The sequence below is a fragment of the Toxotes jaculatrix genome, chromosome 6, assembly GCF_017976425.1.
Source record: "Toxotes jaculatrix isolate fToxJac2 chromosome 6, fToxJac2.pri, whole genome shotgun sequence".
Taxonomy (NCBI): Eukaryota; Metazoa; Chordata; class Actinopteri; family Toxotidae; genus Toxotes; species Toxotes jaculatrix.
In genome coordinates, this window is record NC_054399.1 from 16371270 (window position 1) to 16393857 (window position 22588).

The following is a 22588-nucleotide window of genomic DNA, read 5'->3' on the forward strand; positions in this document are numbered from 1 at the left end:
GCTACTTATACTACTTGATTATTATTATTGTGTAAATATTTTAATGTTTGTGAAAGGATGTAACTGTCATTATCACCACAGGCAAACACTCCAACACTCACGCACAGAAAGCTGTAGCACTTATTTGTACATACTCACTTCACTGTCTCTCAAGTTCATTTTGTTTTGTGGTGAACTGTTACTTAAATTCACTGCAGACCTGACATGATTAGTGCAAACCTTTTCTTTCTAACTGTGTGCTGGAACAGGAGTTATATGCTGCTTATTGGAATAGACGTGTGGGTGTGTGGGCATGTGTGTGTGCGTGTGTGGGTGTGTGTCTGTGTGCGAATGCTAAAAGCTGGCAGCTCTTTGATCTCTGCAAGAAGGCTGAGGTGCTCATGAGAAACTGCAGCCTCATCAGCATCATCAGTGCTCAATCACAGTGCCCCAGTTCAACTTCCCTGCTGTACACCATTAGTGCAAACACAAACAAAGAGAATAAACCTCAATTCTATACCCCACAGTATAACCCTAGGTCTGTGAGCATACACGCAGCACTACAACAGGCACTATATGCCTGCTTGTTCCTGCATTGAAAATTGGCATGTACAGTACTGGTCCAGTTTATCGGGATAAACCCAGTGGTGTCTCCCAGTGCCAGCAGCAAAGTCAGAAAACTTAAGAAGCAGCAGGGTGACCAGGTCAGATGACTCTGACAGTCTTTGCTCATATAAGCTCACTAAGTTTTATTATTATTGTGTATTTTGTGAACAGGCTGTATAGGTTTAATTGGGAAAATCCAACAGTGCTTGTCCTCCCTGTCATGGCTTGGGCAGAGAACCCCATACTGTACAGTAACTCCAGGTCATCATCTTCTGAAGCTAGAGGATCTTCAGTCTAAATATCTCTGACACTGCTGCCGCAGGTGAATCAAAGGAGAGAACAGACAGTGGGATCCAGAGGAGGTTGTTAGGGATGTTTGTTCAATTTTCAGATATGGGTGAGGACAGGGGATCTGTGGCTGCGATAGACCAGGGTAGGACAGGCAGCATCACATCTAAAGAAAAGACTAGGCTATTCTTGACTCCAGGAAATCCTTAGTTTTTATGTTGAGCTTTTAGTTGTTGAAAAAAGTGGATGGCGGTTTTGGGTGTGATAATTTGCACAACCATTAACAGGAAGGATTGTTGGATTCTTCCTGATTGGCAAAACCAGTACATGCAAATTTCAGTAAGCTGCTCCACAGGGGTGACAAGGCAAGGCTGTAAAGCCTGTGTAAAAGAGAACTATATATACACATTCACGAGGATATGCACCACAGTCTGCATACATGCACACAAATGTGCACGGCTGAATGTGTGAAAGCACAGAATTCAGTGCAACCAAGTATGCGCAAACACAATATCAGCTTTCACTAACATAATTATCTGACAGCTGACACCTATAGAATAGGACACATAGGCAAATGCTGGCCCACATACATGCACCTTTCATGTGTACACAAATGAGTAACGCTACAGAGCACAGACTCTCTCTGTAGACAACTTAATAAACATAGAGTGATTAAAAAGTACTAGCACAAGCTGGGGGACACAACATTGTCCACCATCATGTGTGTGTGTGTGTCTATACTCTTCCGTATTTATCCCCTAGTGGCTTTTTAACAGCCTGACTGAAGGCAGAAGACAAGACAGGAAAGGAGATGGAAGTAAGGAAAGAAACAGAGGGAGATGCAAAGAGCAAGGGAGGAATGGGGGGGCAGAGAGAGATCAAGACATAACACAGAGAGAGAGAGAGAGAGACAGATTGAGACAGAAGTCGAGAAAGAGAGATAAAGAGAGGGCAGACAGATATGTACACAGAGGGGAATGAGAGGCTTCCTCTAATTGTAGCCTGGGGGCTTGTTGGGCAGACAGTCCATTACTCAGACCTCACCAACAGGTAACCTACTTAACACACGCAGCTAAAAATAAAAACTGCTGATGTGTCCAAAGTGTCCAGACCTGCTCTCCACCTCCACATCCCTCTACATACAAATGCAAAAGATCATGCATATTAAAGAGTACATTAGCTTATACTATTGCATAACCTGAATAACTTTAATGTTTACACCGTGTTTTAGCACTGCTTTTGTTGCTTAACAAACAGTTCTTTCATCAGGTCGACCATCACGTCTTTCAAATCAAATGAATTCAGAAACAAACATTTTTGTTCCCACCTTTCAGTCATTAGACGGTGCAAGAAATGGCTTGACATTATAACTGTGAAACATTTTAAGTTGGAGAGTATTTTCAAATTGACTATCAACAATTTTAATAATAAGTAATGATTAATCATGAAAAAAAATGTAAAAGTTGCTGGCTCAGGCTTTTTAAATGCGAGAATTAGCTGCTTGTTTCTGTTTATATCATTGTAAGATAGATAGAGGATGATAGATGTCACAGGATTAATGGGATAAAATTAAAAATTTGAAAATGCTATCTTGGCCTCTGAGAAATTCTGACCAGCAATTTTCACTAGTTTATCACATTGTAGACAATGAATAAATAACTTATTACACACACACACACACACAAAAAAAAAAGGGAATATTGATAGTGAAAATAAGCGTACTGTGAGTTTCAGCCCTAAACAGATGGAACATAAAGAGAAGAAAAGAATCATTAACTAACAAGCAGACTATGAGACAAACATGTATACAATAGAATACAATAACAATAGTTCTAGCCACAACATACAAGAAAGGACAGACTCCAGTGGCTGAAACTGCTTCCGTTACAATAGTAGTAGAGCAAAGCAGTAAAAGGGCAGATGCTTAACCGGGGATATTTTAAATGTTAATCACTGCCTTGGGAACTGTGCCTTAATTTATATTGCGCTTGAAGGCAATACAAGCAAACACCTGTCATTTTATGATAAAAACAATTCATTCAGAAGCGGGTACAGCTGAGTTGACACCGGAGTTGTTCCATGTCAAGTGTACTCCTGCAGCTAACAGTTTAAGTCCTCTGTCCACTTACTGTTTGCCTTGCTGGCTATTATGCTGTGTTAGCTTCCTCCTGTCTCCATAGAGAGGAAAGATAAAACCAGGGACGTTTAGGACCACTGGTCACTCATCAGAGGCTAGCTGACACTGATGACCAGTGACCTTGGTGAAGTCTAGTGAGGCTGTCCCACTGCAAGTCTCCACAGTATCAGGTAGACAGGTCAAGTTTTCCACTGAAAGAATATCGTTCTGTGCCCACACTGGATCTACTACTACAGTATACTGTGGTATAGTATCAGGATTCAGTAAGTCTGTCCCTGTATAGGGGAAAAAGGAGCAGACATTTGCACTTCTCAAGGCAGCAAAGCTTCGAGTGCATCACCAGCCTCTTGTTATTTACTTGTTATCATTAGTGCATAAATAAAGAGCGAAAGGATACTGTCATAGAACAGTGTACAGCACATGTAGTTAAAGAAAAAAAAACTCAGTAAAAGATGCCCCACAAGTTGTGAGTCCATTTTTTCGAATCAGTGGTGGACTATGAGGACTCTTTATTAGACATTTAATGAAGAAAAAAACCAAAAAAAAACCAACAACAACATTCAACCATTTAGATGAATCTGATAGCTGATGGTAGCTTCCAACAGCTGTCCAGATAAGATGGGTTGATGACTGTTCAAACTGCAAGGGAAAATGTGAGCTTGCGTTGGGAAGAGATGAGTATAGATGTCAAGGACCCAATGGATGAAACATTTGACACTAAGGACAGTTAAACTGACTTGGGTTTTTCTGCATGTATTGAGCGTAAAGCCATTTTTAAACATGAGACATGTTAGGAACAAAATGGAGTAAATTCAGAAACATTATGCCAACACTTATGAGTGCGTCACAGCACAGGGTCAATATGTCAACATTATGCTTTAGAAGCATGAGTCAGTCTGTCCATCAACAGCACTGAATCCTGTCAAAATGTCCTTGAGCAACATAATGAACCACCTACCTGCTCTCATATTCTCACTCTCTCTGAATTTAAGTGGTAGTTAAATGCTTAAAATGTAAAAATGTAAATGCAGAATCCCAGAAGCACCTTCACCTCCTTATTATACCATTCTGGAGAAAGTAGTGAGCTCTTAAGTTACCCTTCTCCTCTGACAGTTATGTAACTCATGAGTGTGGAAGGGGCCCACGGGTGCTGGCTGGTGAGCCCCTCGACAGAAAGGCAGCCAGGCTTTGCTAAACCAATGAGGCGGGAACGAAATACGCCGGATTCAGACAGCTGAACATGCAGACCCCACTAAGTCCTGAAGTGACAGGCCAGCCAATCAGAGATGATGCTTCTAGTGTTGAACCGCTGGAGGCAACGACAAAGACAGATTGCTGGATACAAAGTCAAACTGTGTGTACAAAATAATTACAGTCGGAGCCCAGCTAGACAGAAAAACCTAAATGTTTTACTTAACAACTCAGCAACTGCCACTTGTAGCAAGACAGTGACCATTGGAAAAGAGGACCCAGTCCATAACTGGAAAACAATGGCCACTGTTTTTTCTACTATATGAAGATATTTCTAAAATATGTCTAAAAATCCACTGTATTCTAGGACTGGGTGATATGAAAATATATACTGTGAGATTATGTCATACTGTAAGGCAGCCCACGTTGTGACCAATGTGAGCAACATCGAAAAATGACGGCTATTTTTTATGATTTTTACACCAGTGTGATGGTTATTTTATTCATTAACTGTTCAACAAGTGATTTTCTGGAAAATGTACTATATCAAGATTCAGTATTGTGATGTAAAATGACATCTACCATGATAGAGGATTTTATCCATATTATATTATTTCAAAGACTCAAATAGTCCAAACATACAGTATCAGAAATAATACACTGCACACAAGATTAGGTGGAAGTAGGAATAAGCATTGTGAGCGGTTGCAAAGGATTGTTCCACCAAAATGGAATTCCAGCATTGTTTGCCGTGCCATTTTGAACACTTTATTCAGTCCAGTGTATCTCTGGACAACCACAAACAAACCAGCTATTTTTGTTTAAATCTAGAATATTATCAACAATGGGAGACTGTGAGCACTTCACACTGCTAATGTGTGAAGTGTGAGAGCCAAAGAAGCGGGAATAAGAGGGTCACAACTGTGTTAAATTAGCACAGGTTTTTGGATTGTAGCTACTGAGAGACAACATGTTGTGCAGTCATGTACATGTACAACATGTTATGAACATTCAGTTGTTGTTGTTTTTTTTTTCAGTTTTATTCCATTCAATTATCCATAGTTTTGTCTCTGAATCTTACTGTTGCCAAGGTAGAAAGCAACTTTAAACAGCAATCAACATCATGTCACCACAACTCTCCCTCAAACCAAGAGTAATCAATTTTTCTTAGGTAGCTTAACAGCTCCAAACTGCAGGCTGCACTGTAAAACACAATCATGAAGCCATGTTACTCATCTCCATACTGGCCAACCTAATTATTGATCCTGTTCTCAGTCAGAAGGTCCCCCTTCTCACCCTGGTAGAGTGGTGGATCAGCTGAATAAATTCAATGCACTTCGACACCAATGAGGAAACAAAAGCATGTACTGTGCTATAGGAGCCTGGCTTCAGCTTCAGAGTCTCAAAACTGGTTGGATAGAATCTCTGCTTCAATTTGAATCAGCATTGTTTCTTGTGTTAATGACATCAAACACATTTGGCTGGAAGAGATCAATTTACAGATTGCGCTGAAAACATGGTTTGATCAGATTTTATGAGAATCTATTGAGAGAGTGAAAGGTACTAATATGAAGGGATGGAGAAATTACTTTAAAAGGCAGAAGGACAGAGGGAGGAAGGGTGACACAAGAGGACAAGACAGGAGTGGTAACTGAATATTAGAGAGGCTCTTCATCTTTTGGAGAGATGATAGTTCCTTCAATGGAAGGCCAGTATTAAAAGAGACAAACAGGCTGCATTTGGATCACAAAAACCTCACATAACCCTAAAAATAGAGGGGAGGGACAAATAAGAGTAAAACAGTAATTGTGGCAACTTCTGAATGAAAAATCTCACATCAAACCCCGTTGAAATATGGTTTTATATCCTGGTTCAGCAATATTTTTTGCTCTTGTAACTGTTGTTTCCCATTGTTGACCAGTGGATTTGCTTGGCTATGAAGATGGGTGCTGTTGGGGGAAAAATGTGATCTCAGCAAACCTTCCCTCGTGAAGGTAAATATGAAAAGCTTTCTAAGCAATTTAATGGTTTACCAATTCATTAATTTCCACAGAGGCACCTTCTAGCTTTCTTAAAACAAAATGATGGTTTGAGGAACAACCACTGAGCTGAATGAGGTACAAACTATATCTGACTTCAGATCAACTCAATTAGCCACTAATAAAATTTTGTACATACTTTGAACCTAGCCCTTGCTTTTGTCTATCAAAAATATCAGACTAAACTTTTAAGTCCCACTTCAGAAATTTGGATGAGAGTTTGAAGCTTTGAGGCTTGAGAAACATGAACAGGTCCTGGGATTAAAAAGCAAGAAGTAATTTTTAAAAAGCTCCTTAAATGCAAGCTTAATGAAGCAAAACTAAAAAAAAGCTTTAAAACCAATAAAGCTAAAACCAGAAAATGTCTTATTTTGCTTTAGATTCCAAAGAAAGGTGCTAATTCTAAAAGTATGTCAGACAAACACAGACTGTATTATAACTTCAAAGTCTTGCCTCTAGTCATAACACTGTCAGGCAGACACACCTGGCTCCTGCAAACACTCCTCATTTCTCTTCATTTCAGTGGGACAGTGAGATAATCTATTGGTGTGATATTCAGAGGACGGCAGCCCAGTAATTAAAAACCAGCTCCCCCTGAGGCCTTTGTCCTTGGTTGCTGGTGAAGGAAGTTTCTAGAGGCTTCCCTGGAGGTTTGATGCTGGGGGGCCAACAGCTGGCCCGCCTGGCAGATTGCAAATTCATCTGTCTCTGTATCGCTGCCGTGGCATTTTAATGGTCCGGCTGGTTCTGCATTTCAATTAGCCAAGTTGGAAGTGCAGACACAGTGTTCAGGCAGAAAGCAAAAGGCAACACTTCTAATTTTTCTTGCAGTGAAATTCGTGACTAGCAAAAAGGTTGGAGAAATACTTGACACAACAGAGAGATGAAGGGTAACAAAGCTATTACTAGGACTGAAGCTTTCAGTTGACGTCTTTCTTTACTTATCATTTTAAATGAATCAAGTGAAGCTAAAACAGTTAGTGCCAGACATTTGCTAGCTAAAGCTTGATGATAGTAGGTTATCAATTGACTAGTCAGCTATAAGACATCAGTTTGAATTCTGGGAAATAGTGATGGCATTTTTCACTATTTTTCTTCACCAACCAAACAAGTTGCAGACACATCCATATTGGTGCAGACACATATAATAAATGTAGTGAAGACTTCGAATGAGTTTAATAAAAGTTATTAAGTGTATTTTGTATTATTTGTGTATTAGGGCATGAATTCTGTGAGCGGGGGCCAAAGTGAGTTGTGAGCGAGTTATGGCCGAAAACATGTTTTGTGAGGCCACAGTGACCTTTTGACCTTTGCCAACCGAAGTTTAATCAATTAATCCTTGAGTTCAAGTGAATGTTTGTAGCAAATCTGAAGAAATTTCATAAAGGCGTTCAGGAGATATCACATTGGGCATAAAAGGCATAAAAATAATTAAGATCAAACAAAAAAGTTAAAGAGATTAATTGATAAAGATTCAATGATGATGAGTCATTAGTTGCTGCCCTAAAATAACATTTTATAGAGCTCAGGGAAGCTTCTTTTCCTCTTTGTAAAAACAAGATAACATTACTAGTTGAACTACCTCCACAAGTTACAAGTGCAACACTATCTCATCCTGCTTGGCAGCATCAATCCCACTCATTCTTGTTTTTACTACAGTGTTAACATTATAAGTTTATTTGCTGCAAAAGTTATGTGTTGTACCTGACAGTATTTCTTGGATATATATTAGTATTAAACTGTAGCCAAAGTGCAGGACCCTTTGAAATTTCGGGTGCCTCTGCTAAGTGATAGAAATAAAGAATATTCACACTGTACTGAACTCTGCACAAAAACTAACTGACGTGAAAAACATGCTGTACTGTTCCTGTATGCAACTGGCAGAGAACAATTTGGTGCTGGAGCAGGATGAGAAGCCCTCTGTCTCCCTCGCTCTCTGTCCCTCTCTCAGACACACACACACAGATACACAGACACACACAGACACACACAGACACACAGACACACAGACACACACACACATCACTGAGAGAGGTCGGCAGATAAAGTGCATCCCCCCAGGTGTCTGACATTTTCTGTGTTGTGGGTTTTTACTGCAGGATATGAGTTGAGACTCTGTTATATGGGGACAGAAGACCCTAAGGGATGATAGAGGTGGAGTGGAGGGTCTGACACTCAGTGGGTCCATGAGAGAAGATGGAGAGACTTGTGTGTGGTTATGTGTAAAGATATGTGATATTGTTTTGTCTGCATTTGTACACGGGTCTCTGTCTTTCAATTCAAATATTACTTGTGTAAAATCGACAGCACATGCATATACACCAATACAAATGGTTATAGACTTCCTTTACTGCCTCCATTTTCCTTTGCCGTCATCTTCAAAATAAACGTGTACGCAAATGAATAATGAAGAGGCTGCTGTTTCGGAGCCAATGTTAACATCCATTTTAATTGCACACTATTTATAAACTTCAAATAAACTCTCTGAAACCTTGTTGCTTCTTCAGACTCAGGGTTTCCATAGCGACAATGTGCCTCTTTAGTCCTGACGTTCAGCTGGGAAGAACCAGACAGACAATGGAGACAATCAACTGTAACCAGGGATGTGGCACTGGATAGCTGGCAGTTTTATTCACGTTTGAATAGACAGACTGACAGAGAGAGTGCAGCTAACTAGAAATTAATTTCAGCTTCTTTAGTATGCAACTAAAGAATAATAATATATAATAGGTAATAACAGGTTTCTGTTCTAGAATTGCAATTCACTGTACGCTGTGGCTCAGTCTTTATGAACATGATCCCAAAATATTAATCTCTAATTCATTTATACCTGTACAGGATATCTAATGTGAAACTAAGTCATCCAAGTTTTGAAGAACAAAAGAGACAGTGGACTAGTTGCAGATTTAATAGCTAACAGTTACCAGCTCCCTTGTAATTTCAGTGAACGGTACACTGATAAGTAAATCACTTTACAGTGGATGTACAGCAAATGCAAATGCATTGATGGAGCTGATTGCTTCTGCTGTGCGTGAACAGTTTGTATTTGATCGACTTTAAGACTTCATAATGCTTCAGCTCTCAGCTACCATTGTGCAACACAAGTAAAATGTGAGCACTTATGTGGCCTGTGTAGACAGCTGTATTGATCATAATAGAAATGTATCCGGCCAGTCACACACACGTGAGAGATGACTAAAAATGCAGCTGACACATCTGCTGTGTACACAAGCTATAAGCATATTACAGTTGTCACCACTCTTCACTGTAAATTGTCCAATAAAGTAAAAAAAAAAAAAAAGATAATAATACAAAAAAACCTTCAAATGCAGCACATGCACACACCTGTGTAACAGTGAACAGAAAATTACACAAAAGATGAGTGATTGGCATAAAGGGGCCCCCAGTGAGCCAAGAAAACATTCCCCACTCCATTACACTACAACCACCAGCCTGGACTGTAGATGTTAAGCAGATTGGGTCCATGGATTCATGCTGCTGATGCCACATTCTGACCCTAACACTTGCATGCCTCAGCAGAAATCCAGATGCATTAGGTTACGTTTTCCAGTCTTCAACTGTCCAGTTTTGGTGAGCTAACCCTAACCCCGCCCCCCCAACTCTGTTGTTTGAATTTAACCTAACACAGGTTATTTTAGTTTGATATATTATTACAGCTGGTTTACTGACTGACTGATGATTAATTTAATAAACAGAATGGCACTCAGAAGAATGGTCTCCTCCCTGGCCCACGGCTGTTCCCTCCGCCAAGTTTAGAGCAAATCGGTTCAGTATTTTTTGCAAGATCTTGCTGACAAATAAACTAATAAACAAACCAACAAGGAGGAACTTCCACAGAGAAATGCCACAAAGGAACTGTGGTCTATGAACTGGCGACATCATTCACTGCCTGGGGCAAACTGCTGGACTATCACTACTAAATAACTGCCTAAAACAGCCAGGCCTAATGTGCTACGATGGGAAACACTGCCGCAGGACAGAGGGAGAGAAAGGAGGAGCAAAAGACAGGAGGTAAAAGGAGGCAGGAAATATATTAAGGAGCCAAGGGGGTAATTTGAGTGTCTTATGTTATTTAATTCAGCTAAAATGCCCTGAGAGAAAATTACCGAAGCTGGCTGTACATCTGCTGGCAGAGCTACAGCACCTGAAGTCTGCAGGGAGGTCAACAGTCAAAAACATGTTTGTCCTCCACTGGTCGTCAAGGTGCTTTTGTTTGTCCTCTATGTGCGAATAGCTTGAGCAAGAATATTGGTGCAAATTATGCCGAATCAAATTAAAAAGGATGAATAGAAAAGGAATTTAAACAAATTTGAGATATTCCTTTCGCATTGTGCTGGGGAAAGTGGACTGAAGCAGCTCCAAAGTCAATACTCTAATGAGCTCCATTCTAACCCTTTTCCAAAAGGAGAAAGAATGTCTGCAGTTCAAAGTGGCAGCTGTGGTGAGCTCAGATGTCTGACAGTGTTGACCATGGAGGAGAAGAAAGGAAGCTCAATCACAGTGTAGAAAAGACTTGAAATTTAAGGATTCTGTTTCACACACAAAAGCCTAAAATGACACTTTTATAAATATTGATCAGTTTCATTCAACATTACTCTGATATGGGTTAACTGTACAGAAATTTCTTGGAATATTACAATAGCACCAAGTGAATTCCTTTGTATTGGTGTTTAGCAGGAAAAATGACCAACATTAGCTGGCACTAATGAGCAATAACAGCTTCTTAAAGACCTTTTAAATTCCTAATGTTGCTTATCTGATTTGAACCAAGTGGTAAAAACCCATGTTGTACATCTGTTTTTACACTCATATGCTTTTCATTTAACAATTAAGCCTCAAGAAACACAATGACATAAAAGTTATGTTAAATTTAGTTGTGGAAAGTTTAGCTTTTTATGTTGATTTACATTTTCAAATCTAGTATATTATAGTTTGGATTCAAATGATCTGGACTAAAATTAGGTTCATTATTACATATTTCCTGTACATTTACTGTTGTTAAATTACTGAGTACCTCTGGCCATGAGGCATAGAGAGACTGGGAAGGTGAAGGAGAGAGGTGGTGCTGTAGATCACTGCAGGCAGTTTATCAATCACAGATTTAATGATCATTACAGCTGTTAATGGGAATCAAGAACTGGCTGTGTAGGTTAGCTCCTGATGTAGGTGCTGTCAATCTAAATGTCAATTCTGTCAGATTCTTACCTAATATTTCAAGTCTACCCTTTACTTGTTAAATTTTTAATATTTTAAGCCTCCAAGCATCCTATTATTATAAGTCAATCAAAAAAAATCCTTCAAGATAATTCACAGCATTTAAAGCATTTACAGCTGCTATAAAAACAGTGCTGTCTGTAAAAAAGAGCTATTTTACATCACCTAAAATAAATGATATCTAGATGACCTAGTAAAATAAACTATTATTTAAAGATGTACTGCATATTCATGTTTTTTGTGACAGCTACTCTTTCAAAAAGGGGTGTGTAAGAATGTGTAAAAACTGGCCAACTGTTAATTCCCTCCTAATTTAAGAAATGCACTCCTCTGTCCCTTCTCCCTCCTCTTCCTCTGTTCCTCAAAGTGGTATTATGAGATGGAACAGGCCAGGGCTAGCTGGTTAGCACGCTAACTTCAATAGATATCTCTGCAACACAATACACAGATATCTTTGACATAATGTCATATCTTCTAGTTATTTTGTTGATAATCTTAGTTAATTTTTTAATTACCACTTTAAGAGCAGATATCATATTTTCCGGTTTAAAAAAAAGAAAATATTGCTAATTACTAAGTATTAATGCTAACATTACTGTCAATATTGTTTTTCTTGTCTTTATGTGTTCATGTATTGTATCCATCCCTTGCTGATGCCCTCTCAGTGATGTGTGTCTGTGAGTGTGAACACATTTGTGTGGTTGTCCATAAAAGGTCTCTGAGCGTGCTAACCTCAGCCAGAGCACAGGAGGTTGGCAGCTGAGCCCACTTATGGAGGAGGTTGGCATACACATGCACGCACGCATGCATGCACGCACACAAACATACAAGTTGGTATTACTATATTTACAAGGGCATGTATTATTAACCCAAACAGCCAGCTCTTAAAATAAGTCAGGGCGATCCCTAAAAATGCTCCAACTTTGCAAAAATATATTTATTCTAAAAGACAACAGGCACAAACAACTCTCACCTACAAAGATAGCTTTCAAAGGAAATATCTTTCAACCTGTCTGGGAATATTTCAGTCTGGTGTATTTACCATAAATGGGATCCCTATGCAGTTATGGTCTCTTAATTTCTCTGTTCACTTTTGGTTAACAGCTTTCTCAAATATATATGTTTTATGCAAATTGTTGTTTACCTGAATCTCTATAATGGAGGTGGCAAGTGAAAGGTGAGAATGACCCACAGAGTCAAGGCGACCACATTTGTGGGAAATACACCAGTGTACCACAATTGTCTTTTAAGATTCAAATGGCAAACACAACAAATATTCTGCATTAAGTTAAAAAGAACCCATTTAATCTTACAACCACTGAAAATTCTTCCTGACCAGGCAGATAGAGGCATTAGAGTCCAGCGAACAGCCAACATGGTCCCATCACAGGACAAGCAGAGAAATAACAACCCTGACCTAAATTGGTTTTCATAGTTGCCGCCAGCCATCGAGAAGCTATGGTGCTCAAGGGTGAGGTGGGTAAGTGATTCCTTAGTCGCGCAGTCAGCATTAGGCAAGACAAAAAGACAGAGTGATGATGCAACAGAGACTGAAAGGACTGTGAGCAAAAACAGCAGAATCCCTTTTTCTTTTTCCAACTGAAAGTGGAATGGTGAATGTTACTCGCAACCAGGTGAAACCAGTGCGCACATTTGGGAGAGTCAAAGCACTTAAAAAAATTTGAAACAGAAAGCTCTGGGTCGAGTGGCCACTGGGGGCTAGAAAGCCTACCTACCTATGACAGTCACCAGGTCCAAAGGTGAAATGGAAGCTGATAAAGATTTTCTAAAATTTCACATTTTAGGGGATTTTCCTACACTTTTATCCAGGGCCCCCTGCAGTGAAAGGGCAGGTAAAATGGTTGGTTTATTGCTTTGGGGCTCTCTGACAGGATTCAGGACCAATGTTGAGGCTGAACCTGCAACTATTTTGTTACTTGATGGACAGTGTAACCTCTTAGCAACCTGGGCATTTAAAGTGACAGTGCCGTTTATAAAATAAAAAGCACAGTGCCATGACTAAAATGTCAATTCACTTCTGTATGCTCTGTTCAGAGGCTCTCATGGTATTGTCATGAAACTGGAGGCCCTCCAGTATCATACTTACAAGTGCACATTCCTGGTGGATTACTTTGTAACGTGAACACCGTAATTCTGCTGTTTATCTCGAGCTTGTCATGACAAAAGATAAAACAGTTGCTGTTGTGATAACTTTCCAGAATTTTAAAATCCTGTCCAATCCAATGAGCTTAAAGACATACATTTTGGTTCATGTCTTATTTTCTCACCAATATGTGAAACAACATGCCTCCAAAAAAGCACCCCGTGCACTGTGTAAAGCAGTGCAGAGTGTGAAGCAGTCCAGGGTGAACTGGGCCTAAGTCAGCTGGGAAAACAGAAAGTATGCTCGCTTTTAAGCCACTTCTGAGGCTCTTGTGATAGCAATGATGACATGTCAGTTAGTTGGTCCATCACTTCAGTACAGATTGATATATCTCAGCAACTATTAAATAGATTCCTATGAAGTCTGGTAAAGACCCCAGTAGATGAATCCTAATAACTTGATCATCCTCTACTCTGCCTCACAGAGCCACTGGAGTGGATTTAGCCTCTGTAAATAGATAAATACATTTTTAAAAAATGTTTAACACTACACATTACTTATTGTAAGGACACACAATTGGCTATGACAAGATTAACACCTGTCAGCTATCAGGCTAGAGCCCACATTTTCAAAGACTGAGGCCATGCAAGATGTATGAGGGTGTGTTGGTGTGTGGGTGTATGAGTGCATACTCCTTATGCCATCAAAGGCTTCTGATGGGTGCCGCAAGGCTCCACCATTAGCACAGAGGCAGGAACTGGCTTTCCCTCCAATTATGACTTCCCCACCATCAAAAGAGGGTCAGGTGGTCCTTTCTCAATCAGGACGGAAAGAGGAGGAGGAGAGTGGCAGGATGGAAAGGGAAAGAGGAAGTGAGGCGAGTGCTGCCATTTGTGGAAATAAAAGGGAATTCCTGATATAGTGTCAGCTATGAATACTGAGCAGGCCTGGACCAGGATACTGCTCTTGGTTTGGCTGAATAACCATAAGTGGATCCAGTGCCTTTTGGTAGGAGGAACAAACAGAGATTTTCAGTCCAAAACTACATCTCAAACAAAAAACTGGTAAAGCATCCAAAAACTGCCTGCTCTGGTTACTGTCATGAAAATTAAACACAAAAAGGACTCAAAACTGTACATTAAAATAGTTCTTAAGCTTTATGTCATAGAGCATTTTTCGATGTAATGAGCACTTTCACAGCACAGTGCGTAAAAAACTAGATACAAATAACAATATCAGAACGGCTCTCTTGTGCTGATATTGTAGCCTTTATGGTGATGAAAAATGCTACTAAGAACTGCAAATACAAAATGTTAAATATAATGTGTAGAAATATTCTGGGATCTGTAGTTTGTAGTGCAAATGTCACTTCTGTACAAAAATAAAACTACCATGAATGCCCAGCTTTTGATGACCTTTTGCAAATTTTACTGAAATGGATCTTTTCAGAAAAGGGCGTGAAACTACTTATATCCTCCAAATCACACTTAATCCTTTCTCTCTTGCCATCTTTCCTCTCTCCACCACGTTCCTTTACATTATCTGCTGTTATTATTTTCAGTCTTCTTCCAATACCCCCTTCCTCCTCTAGTTCGTCTCTCCAGTAAACTACAGGGTAGTTGTTTCAAAGCTCGCCTGCAGTCTAAAGGTCGAGTATATGAATTTCAAAGGCCAACTTAAGATCAGGAACAAGGGATCAGGCTCTATAATGAGGATAATGTTCACACCGAGAGAAGACATGGTGGTGTACTTTAACTCCTAATTGCAGAAAAGGAAAGGCTACCCTGCTGCAGGGTTGTTACCAAGCAAATGCCACCTGATCAGCCATCTGCTGGCTCCGAGGAAAATAAAGAAACAAGAACTATAAAATTAAATCTTTGTTTGTCTCCATATTTGTTGCAAAGAATTCACTGATCCCATCTTTCCGGAGCAACCCTCAGAGGCAGAACAAAAAAAAAAAAGTAAACTTTCAATATCCAAGAATTTTGCTTAAGGGTACCTTAACAGTGTTTGCTGAAGCAAAGCATTAGCTAATCACACAGATCAGACCCAGTCCAGGGAATCAAACTGGCAGCTTCGCAGTCACAAGCCCACATCTCCACTCTCTTAAAATCACTGCCAAGTGGAGGAAATACGAGGGCGACCCTGTGCAGTTACACTGGTTATGAATGAAAGTTGGCTAAAAGGTGATTGTCACGACAGAAAGACACACATTTCACAAAAGTTACTACACAAATGTGAATGTCTACGATTTTCACCTTTATTGGGTTGGCAGCAACAGCAAAACCATAGCCTTTGACAAAATTTCAAAATAAAAAAATAGATACTGTGTAATTTAACACACTGCCTCCTACTCAAAACATCAGCAGCCTAGTTGATTTAACACAAACGGGTGTGCTATACCTTTGCCAGAATTCTTTTCTTTTTTTTGGCTGTACAGCAGATTAAAAACAGATACACAAACTTATACAGTATACTCATATACAGTATATTGTGTAAAGGTTTAAACATAATTTAATAAATAAATACATATTAACCTGTAAATAAACTGTTAAAACTCTCTTAACTAAAAGTCCCTATCAATGCACTTGAAAGTAAGACAACCAGTTTGAACAATATAACATTTTTGATTTTCTAACACTTCAGTTCGGTCAGTGTAATACACGTATAAACAATTAATTTTTTTTAAATATTCATTCAATGGCTCTTGGATTTTTGAAATCCTGAGCCAAGACACATTTTACATAACCTGCTACAAACCAAAGGAATGAATATTTGTGCAATGTCTGACCAAATACTGTAATCTTCACTTTAATGGAATATTCCAACTTTTACATTATATGGTAACAACTGAGCTATTTTTTATTTTAGGCCATTACAGAATTTTGCTTTCTTCTATCTTATATGTTGTTTTTTTTTTTTGTTTTTTTTTTTTTTTTTTGGTCACATTGTGAAGATTATACAGCTCTAATTCAGATCCTATAAATTTCATCTACTACCTCACTGTACTATGGTCCAAAGGAGAACAAAAACACAAGCTATCAGAATAAAAAAATAATTATAAGTCTAATATTTGACACTGCTATGCTGTGTGTTTCCCTACTGTTATTCCTCATATACTGTATGCCAGGGCACATGGCTATAGAAGGGAATTCAAACAACTCAGACAAATCTGCCGTCTCCTCTTATCTTACAGATATGACATAGACGTCAAACAGTAGAACATGTACCCACTTGAAGGTAGAAGTCGGAATGACTTTGATAAATGAATGACTTAACCAATTCTAGGTTAAAATGGAAACCCCTCTGAACTTATTACGGAGTTATGGCAAATTAAATCAAATGACAGTGTACCTTCAGACATGTACATGGACACAAGGTATGTTCATGTAGCTGGAAAAAGTTTTAAAACGTGCAGCATGTCCATGTAACAGTAATTATTTTTCAACATCTTTTTTTCCACTTTTCCTAGAAAATACATCTTTAGGCACACATACAGAACAATCTGTAATGCATTAAAGCTGCATAAAGCAATATTTTTTTTATATTAACACTGAATCAAACAATTCCTGATTATGTTAAAGGGTGATGAATGCTGATAATCTCTCTGAAAATCAACACCCCATTCTGCAGCTTCACACAGCTGCTTTTATCTCACTGATTTGGTCTGAACCAACGAAACCAAAACAATGTCGGCACATACAGTATTAAACTGTGGGTAGCCACTCCTAGCACATGGCTATTTCAAGTTGACTGTAGGTTATCTACCTCATGCAAAATAAGAAAAAAGATCTGAAGTAAACAAGTGGCTGGTGAAGAAAGTAGAGCATGTAAATAACCCAAAAGACAGATATTTTTCTGTTGGTGGTTTACCAAACCTTGGCTTAAAACAACATTTGTTTACATTCATAAGGAGGCCAGAAAGACTCTACTGGGATGCTGATGTAGCTCTATTTCTGCTGGATATGTAAGTGGAGAAAACTGTTTGCTAACATCTCACTAAATATAATAAGCAAAAGGCTTAGAGTCTTTCTGCCCCTAATGGACAAAAATCACTTAATGCAGCTTTAAAATGATTTACACAGGGTACTGTTAAGCAGTATAAAATGGAACAACAGTTACAATATCAAGGGGCTGGGTTTGCTGTGTCACTTGGTTTCTAGCATGGACAGATATACACTACAAGCAAGGCCTAGACCACAGATGACCAACAATACCACATGAGCAAAGAGGGAAATCAGTATAAATCATTGGTTATAGTACGTGGCTGTATTCTTGTGAAATAAATGAATTAAGTTCTGATGTTGATCCAATGATCAAGGGAATGTACAAGGTAAATTGACTGGAATGCCTATACTACTGTGCTGTAGCAAAGGGTGAGAATCATAATCAAAGGCAGTGGGCAGGTTGCTTTAACAGCACACATCATCTGCTCTTTGTCTATCAAAAGCCCCAGAAACAGTCTCCAAGCAAGCAGGGCACAGCACAAGAACAAAAGAGCTATTGAAGTTAACTACCCATTTCCAATAAGAAGCTCACAAACAATTCAGTAAGGACTCCTAACACCTACACTCTGCCCTTCCCAGCACAGTCATCTGTTGCTTGGGCACAAGTATCATGAAAAAAAGATGAAATGAAATTTTAACAAGCCCAGCTAGCAATTCAGTGTTATTTTTTTTGCAAATCTACATTGTGATTCCCAGTTAGGTTTGGGGCTGTCTGGCCTGTAGTTCAACAAAAGATAAACTACTGATAGCCTTAAACTTTTATCACAACTAAGCATGTAATTTCAGATCAGATTTAGCTTCACAGCAACCTCCAGACCAGACGGATCAGATCACATTAACCTGAGCCCCTGCACACCGCTGCAATGAAATAAAATCCACTATCATCTTTGACGAGATAACCGTGTCATAGATTCAAAACACCTAAAACCAGCCTACGTAGTCAGGTCCACACTGCCACTTCTTTTCTCTTTCCTTACCTCTATGTTACACAGGCATGTTTACAAAATACAATTTATTTTTAATAAATAACAAATTCACTATTAGATTATAAAATTTGACTTTGCCAGTTCTGTTCTGTGTTCAGTATCCAGTATACATTCCCCTCCATATACATCGCAGGAGGGATGTAATATTTATTTGCTGGTTAGAAATGGCTGTCATGAGCACTCATGCATCAAACTGTTAGCAGAATACTCATAACACAGCCATATCAGGAATGTCACACCAACGATGGGAATCCTGTCGCTGATGGGCTATTTCATAAATGCTAGAGGGGACCTTGGGAAAAAACACACTGTGCAGGGTAGTTATCTGCCAAGAGCATCCGTTCAGTGCCCTTGATACAGAGGTCTTAGTGTCAAACCAGGCTCAGCCTGACACATCCTTGGTCTGAATTCTGGAAATAAGGTGCTTTTTCGTTGGGGTGCACCAATCAATTGGTGACCAACCATAATCAGCAGATATTTAAATTGGTAAACAATGATCACAGTCCTACAGTAGGCAATGTGTTAAATATGTTGTAAATTTGACTGTCTACGTTAAAGATTAAAGATTAACTATGTCCAGTTTGGGGGATTTTGGGGATTCTAACTTCATTTAAAGGTTTCAATACTCCTCTATCAAGTTCAGATAATTTTACAGTCCTTGGTCTAATGCTGTCACATAGCAGTATGTTTTTACGTAACTACCTACACAGTAAAATATTTGACTTTTTACTGTTGCTGTGCACTGTTATATTATGTAGCATGTTTAGAAGAAGGTCTGAGTAAACAGATTTATTCAGTTTCAACCAACTGTCATATTGGTGACTGGCCAATCACTATCAATAGAAAACGTGGCACAAGACCTGACCAGTAAATCATGACTATCATGTTTACAGACTCAACACAAAATAGTTCAGAAGAAAAGAATTGCTGAGTTTCCTCTAGAAAGTCATAGTCATATACACAATACACAATCTGTTATTTATCAGCAGCTTAATGGCTGTTATCATTGTCACTTTGTGTTATGGCCACGGCCTCATTATTGACTTATGTCAAGTTTCATCCTTTGTTTTGTGTGACTGTTTTTGTGTGAGAGTGTGTGCTCTGTTCTTGTGAGGAGCTCTGAGTGTCCACCTTCAGGTCTTCTCCTGACAGGCTGGATGCATTGGCTTGGTAGTTTTGTCTGCAGCTGGTTAGCTCTCCATAACACCCTGCCATTTCAAAAGTGCCTGTATTTAGTACTGCTGCTGTTTGTTACTCTAGTAACAAACAGCAGCATCTCAGTTCTGTCCTTGGTCTCCAAACCTATACTGTGATATTTCTTGTCTTCTGTGTGACAATTGGGAGATTTTTGTTAGGCCCAATCCCTAGTGGTTTTGTGAGTATTGCTGTATTTGTGTAAATAGATCTGAATTTGTGTAAATAAATCAACTCACTTTGTTATAAATAGCACCGGAGCTGTAGGGGTGAACTGCCTTTTTTTCCTGACACTCCCATATTTGCTTGATTTTAGGGAGCAAGGTCTAGTATGTATTTTGTCTCACCTAGGATTAGTCAGCACTTTTTTTTGAGGAGATAGTCTTTTGTTTACAGTTTTGGCCTTGGTTCACCCTCAAGTAATATTGCTTTTAATTTTTTTCACCCTTTTTTGCTTGTGGTGGTAATAAATAGTCTCAATTTACTGATAAATCAGTGTTCCAACTTTAGTTTGGGGGAGTGAGGCATGAATGTCCTATGTACTTTTATGCTGCTAACCTCCTTAGACAGGGGCGCAAAACCTTGTGTGTTTATACAGTTAAAAATTCAAATATCCATTTACAATCTTGAAACAGGTTTGTGAACACAAGTGTAAGTTATCTTGTATCAGCTAACGACAGTAATGGACAGTACGGAGGCATCCAGTAGAAATATGTGTGAATCTTTTGGAATTTACAGTTTTGTCCTCTCACTAAGTCTGACCCGGCTAATAACATACAGTGAGACGTGATCCACAGCTATATCACACAGAATATATAGACAGAATAACTCTGTGATGGCTTTCATTGTAGCGTACAATAAAAGCAACCACAGAGTGCCAAACTCTCATCAACTCTCTCTGTTTAGACACTGCACCCATCTCTTTGAAAAGCTTGTAATGCAATAAACCATGGTTGTGACTGAGGCAAAGTCACTGGTGTCATCTGACAGGCTGTTACAACACAAAGTGTTTTCTGTTGTGTTAAGCCCTGCCAATTTAATTTAATCTCATTCATGGATTCCAGGAGTATCCTCGTCCTCTAAAAGTCATCCCTTCAGATGGAGCATGAGTTTGCCCTCTTCCTTGGTTTAGGCTCCACAAAATCCCTGTCATCGGCCGCACAGTGGCTGAAGGAACAAATTGTCTGCGAGAGCCTACGCATGCCCAGGCGGAACACACTATTTGACAGGCTGTAGATGACACAGTTGCAAAAGCTGTTGCTAATGGCCAGCCAAGTGGTGATGAAAGAGAGGGCTGGACTATCCAGCACATGGGAACTCTCTAGCAGGAAGTAGATTATGTAGGGCAGCCAAAGCATATAGAAAACGCTGGTGATGCGGAAGAGCACCATCGCATAGCGACGATCTGGTCCATGTCCTCCCTGATGCCCGCCGCCGCCATTCCCCTCACCAGCCTCCATCTCCTGGCTAGGGAAACGTGCCCGCCGTTCACTGATCTCCCTATTGTGCTGCTGGCAAATGCGAAAGATATGGTAATAGGTAAAACAGACCACAAGTGCAGCAGGTGCATAGAGCAGGCACACTACAAAGCCTGTAAAGAGGGCAGAGGTGGGCCAAGAGTGAGCGCACCACTCAAAAATGTCCCCATGATATCCTGGCTTACCCCACCCAAAGAACGAGGGCAGGAAAACCAGGCTAGAGTAGACGCAGATGAGGGTGATGCAGCCTCGCAGCCGGCATGGGGTCACCAGCTGGTTGTAAGATAGTGGTTTAGTTATGGCCAGGTAGCGGTCCACACTGATACAAGCCAAGCAGGCCATTGAAACACTCTTCAGTACAGAGATAACATAGCTGAAGACCTGGCATGTGATGGGCTCCTGAACACCTGCTGGGTAGTGCAGCAGAGACAGGGTGGGCACCAGGCAACTAAGACCCACCAGCAGATCAGCATAGGCCATGGTCTGGATGAAGTAGCTTGTGGTGTAGTGATGTAGTAGTGGGGCACAGTGGAACACAAAGATCACCGTCAGGTTGCCTGCAATAATGAGCACTGTCAGAAGTACAATGACAGCAGTCTCCAGGACGCAAGCCTCTAGGCCTTCATTCAGCCCCCAGCCCAAGGGACAGGAGTGGTTGGAGGCCCTTCCAGAAATGAAGTCTCCATGGCTGCTATTGGCAGTGAGCACAGGGTCCGTTGTCAGTTCAGACTGGTTCATTGTTCTGGGTGCTATCCAGGTGGGTCAGGTTTGTGGTGTGCCACCCATAAGACAGCTGGCCTGAAACTGGAGAACAGCCCGCCCCCTCCCACTCTTCACTGGGTGTCTGCAACCTCCCTGAGTTAACAGAGCTCAATACTCTCTCCAGCACACTCACGCTCTCTTTCACCTTACTCTCACATAGCTGGGTCTCAATCAAATGAACACTGACTGGAGGAAAATCCATTCAGCCTCTAGGAGAGTAGGCCAACCCAATCAGCTCTCCTTTTCCAATCACTCATGGTTAGTGAAAGTAGTGGGTGGGTAACAGTCAGGAGTAGAGAAAAAAAAAAAAAGCTGTATTCCTTCAGTAAACCTAACGCAGGCTAGCATTAGTGCTGTGGCCAGCATCTATCCCAAAGGCGAGTTTCCCTGCTGCTTTGCCTGCCAGTCTGTGGCCTCCTCTCCTGATTCTAATGAGGGTTGCCATCGGGACGCTGACAGCATAAGCTGTCCTCACAAGGGCAGAGAGCACAGAAGATGCGAGGGAGGAAACCGTATGAAGAGGTTAAAGCATGAAGCAAAGCACACAAAACTCTCCTCTCTTGATAGATCATCGAAGGAGCA

General features: G+C 40.1%; 2 protein-coding genes across 3 annotated transcripts in view; both read right to left on the minus strand.

Moving 5' to 3' along the window:
• rabgap1l (RAB GTPase activating protein 1-like) overlaps positions 1 to 22588 on the minus strand; it is a 124907-nt gene that overhangs the window by 65615 nt on the left and 36704 nt on the right. The window lies entirely within an intron of this gene.
• Positions 20861 to 21982, minus strand: gpr52 (G protein-coupled receptor 52). Its single transcript, XM_041040690.1, has one exon. The coding sequence runs from the start codon at positions 21980 to 21982 to the stop codon at positions 20861 to 20863; it is 1122 nt and encodes a 373-aa protein (XP_040896624.1).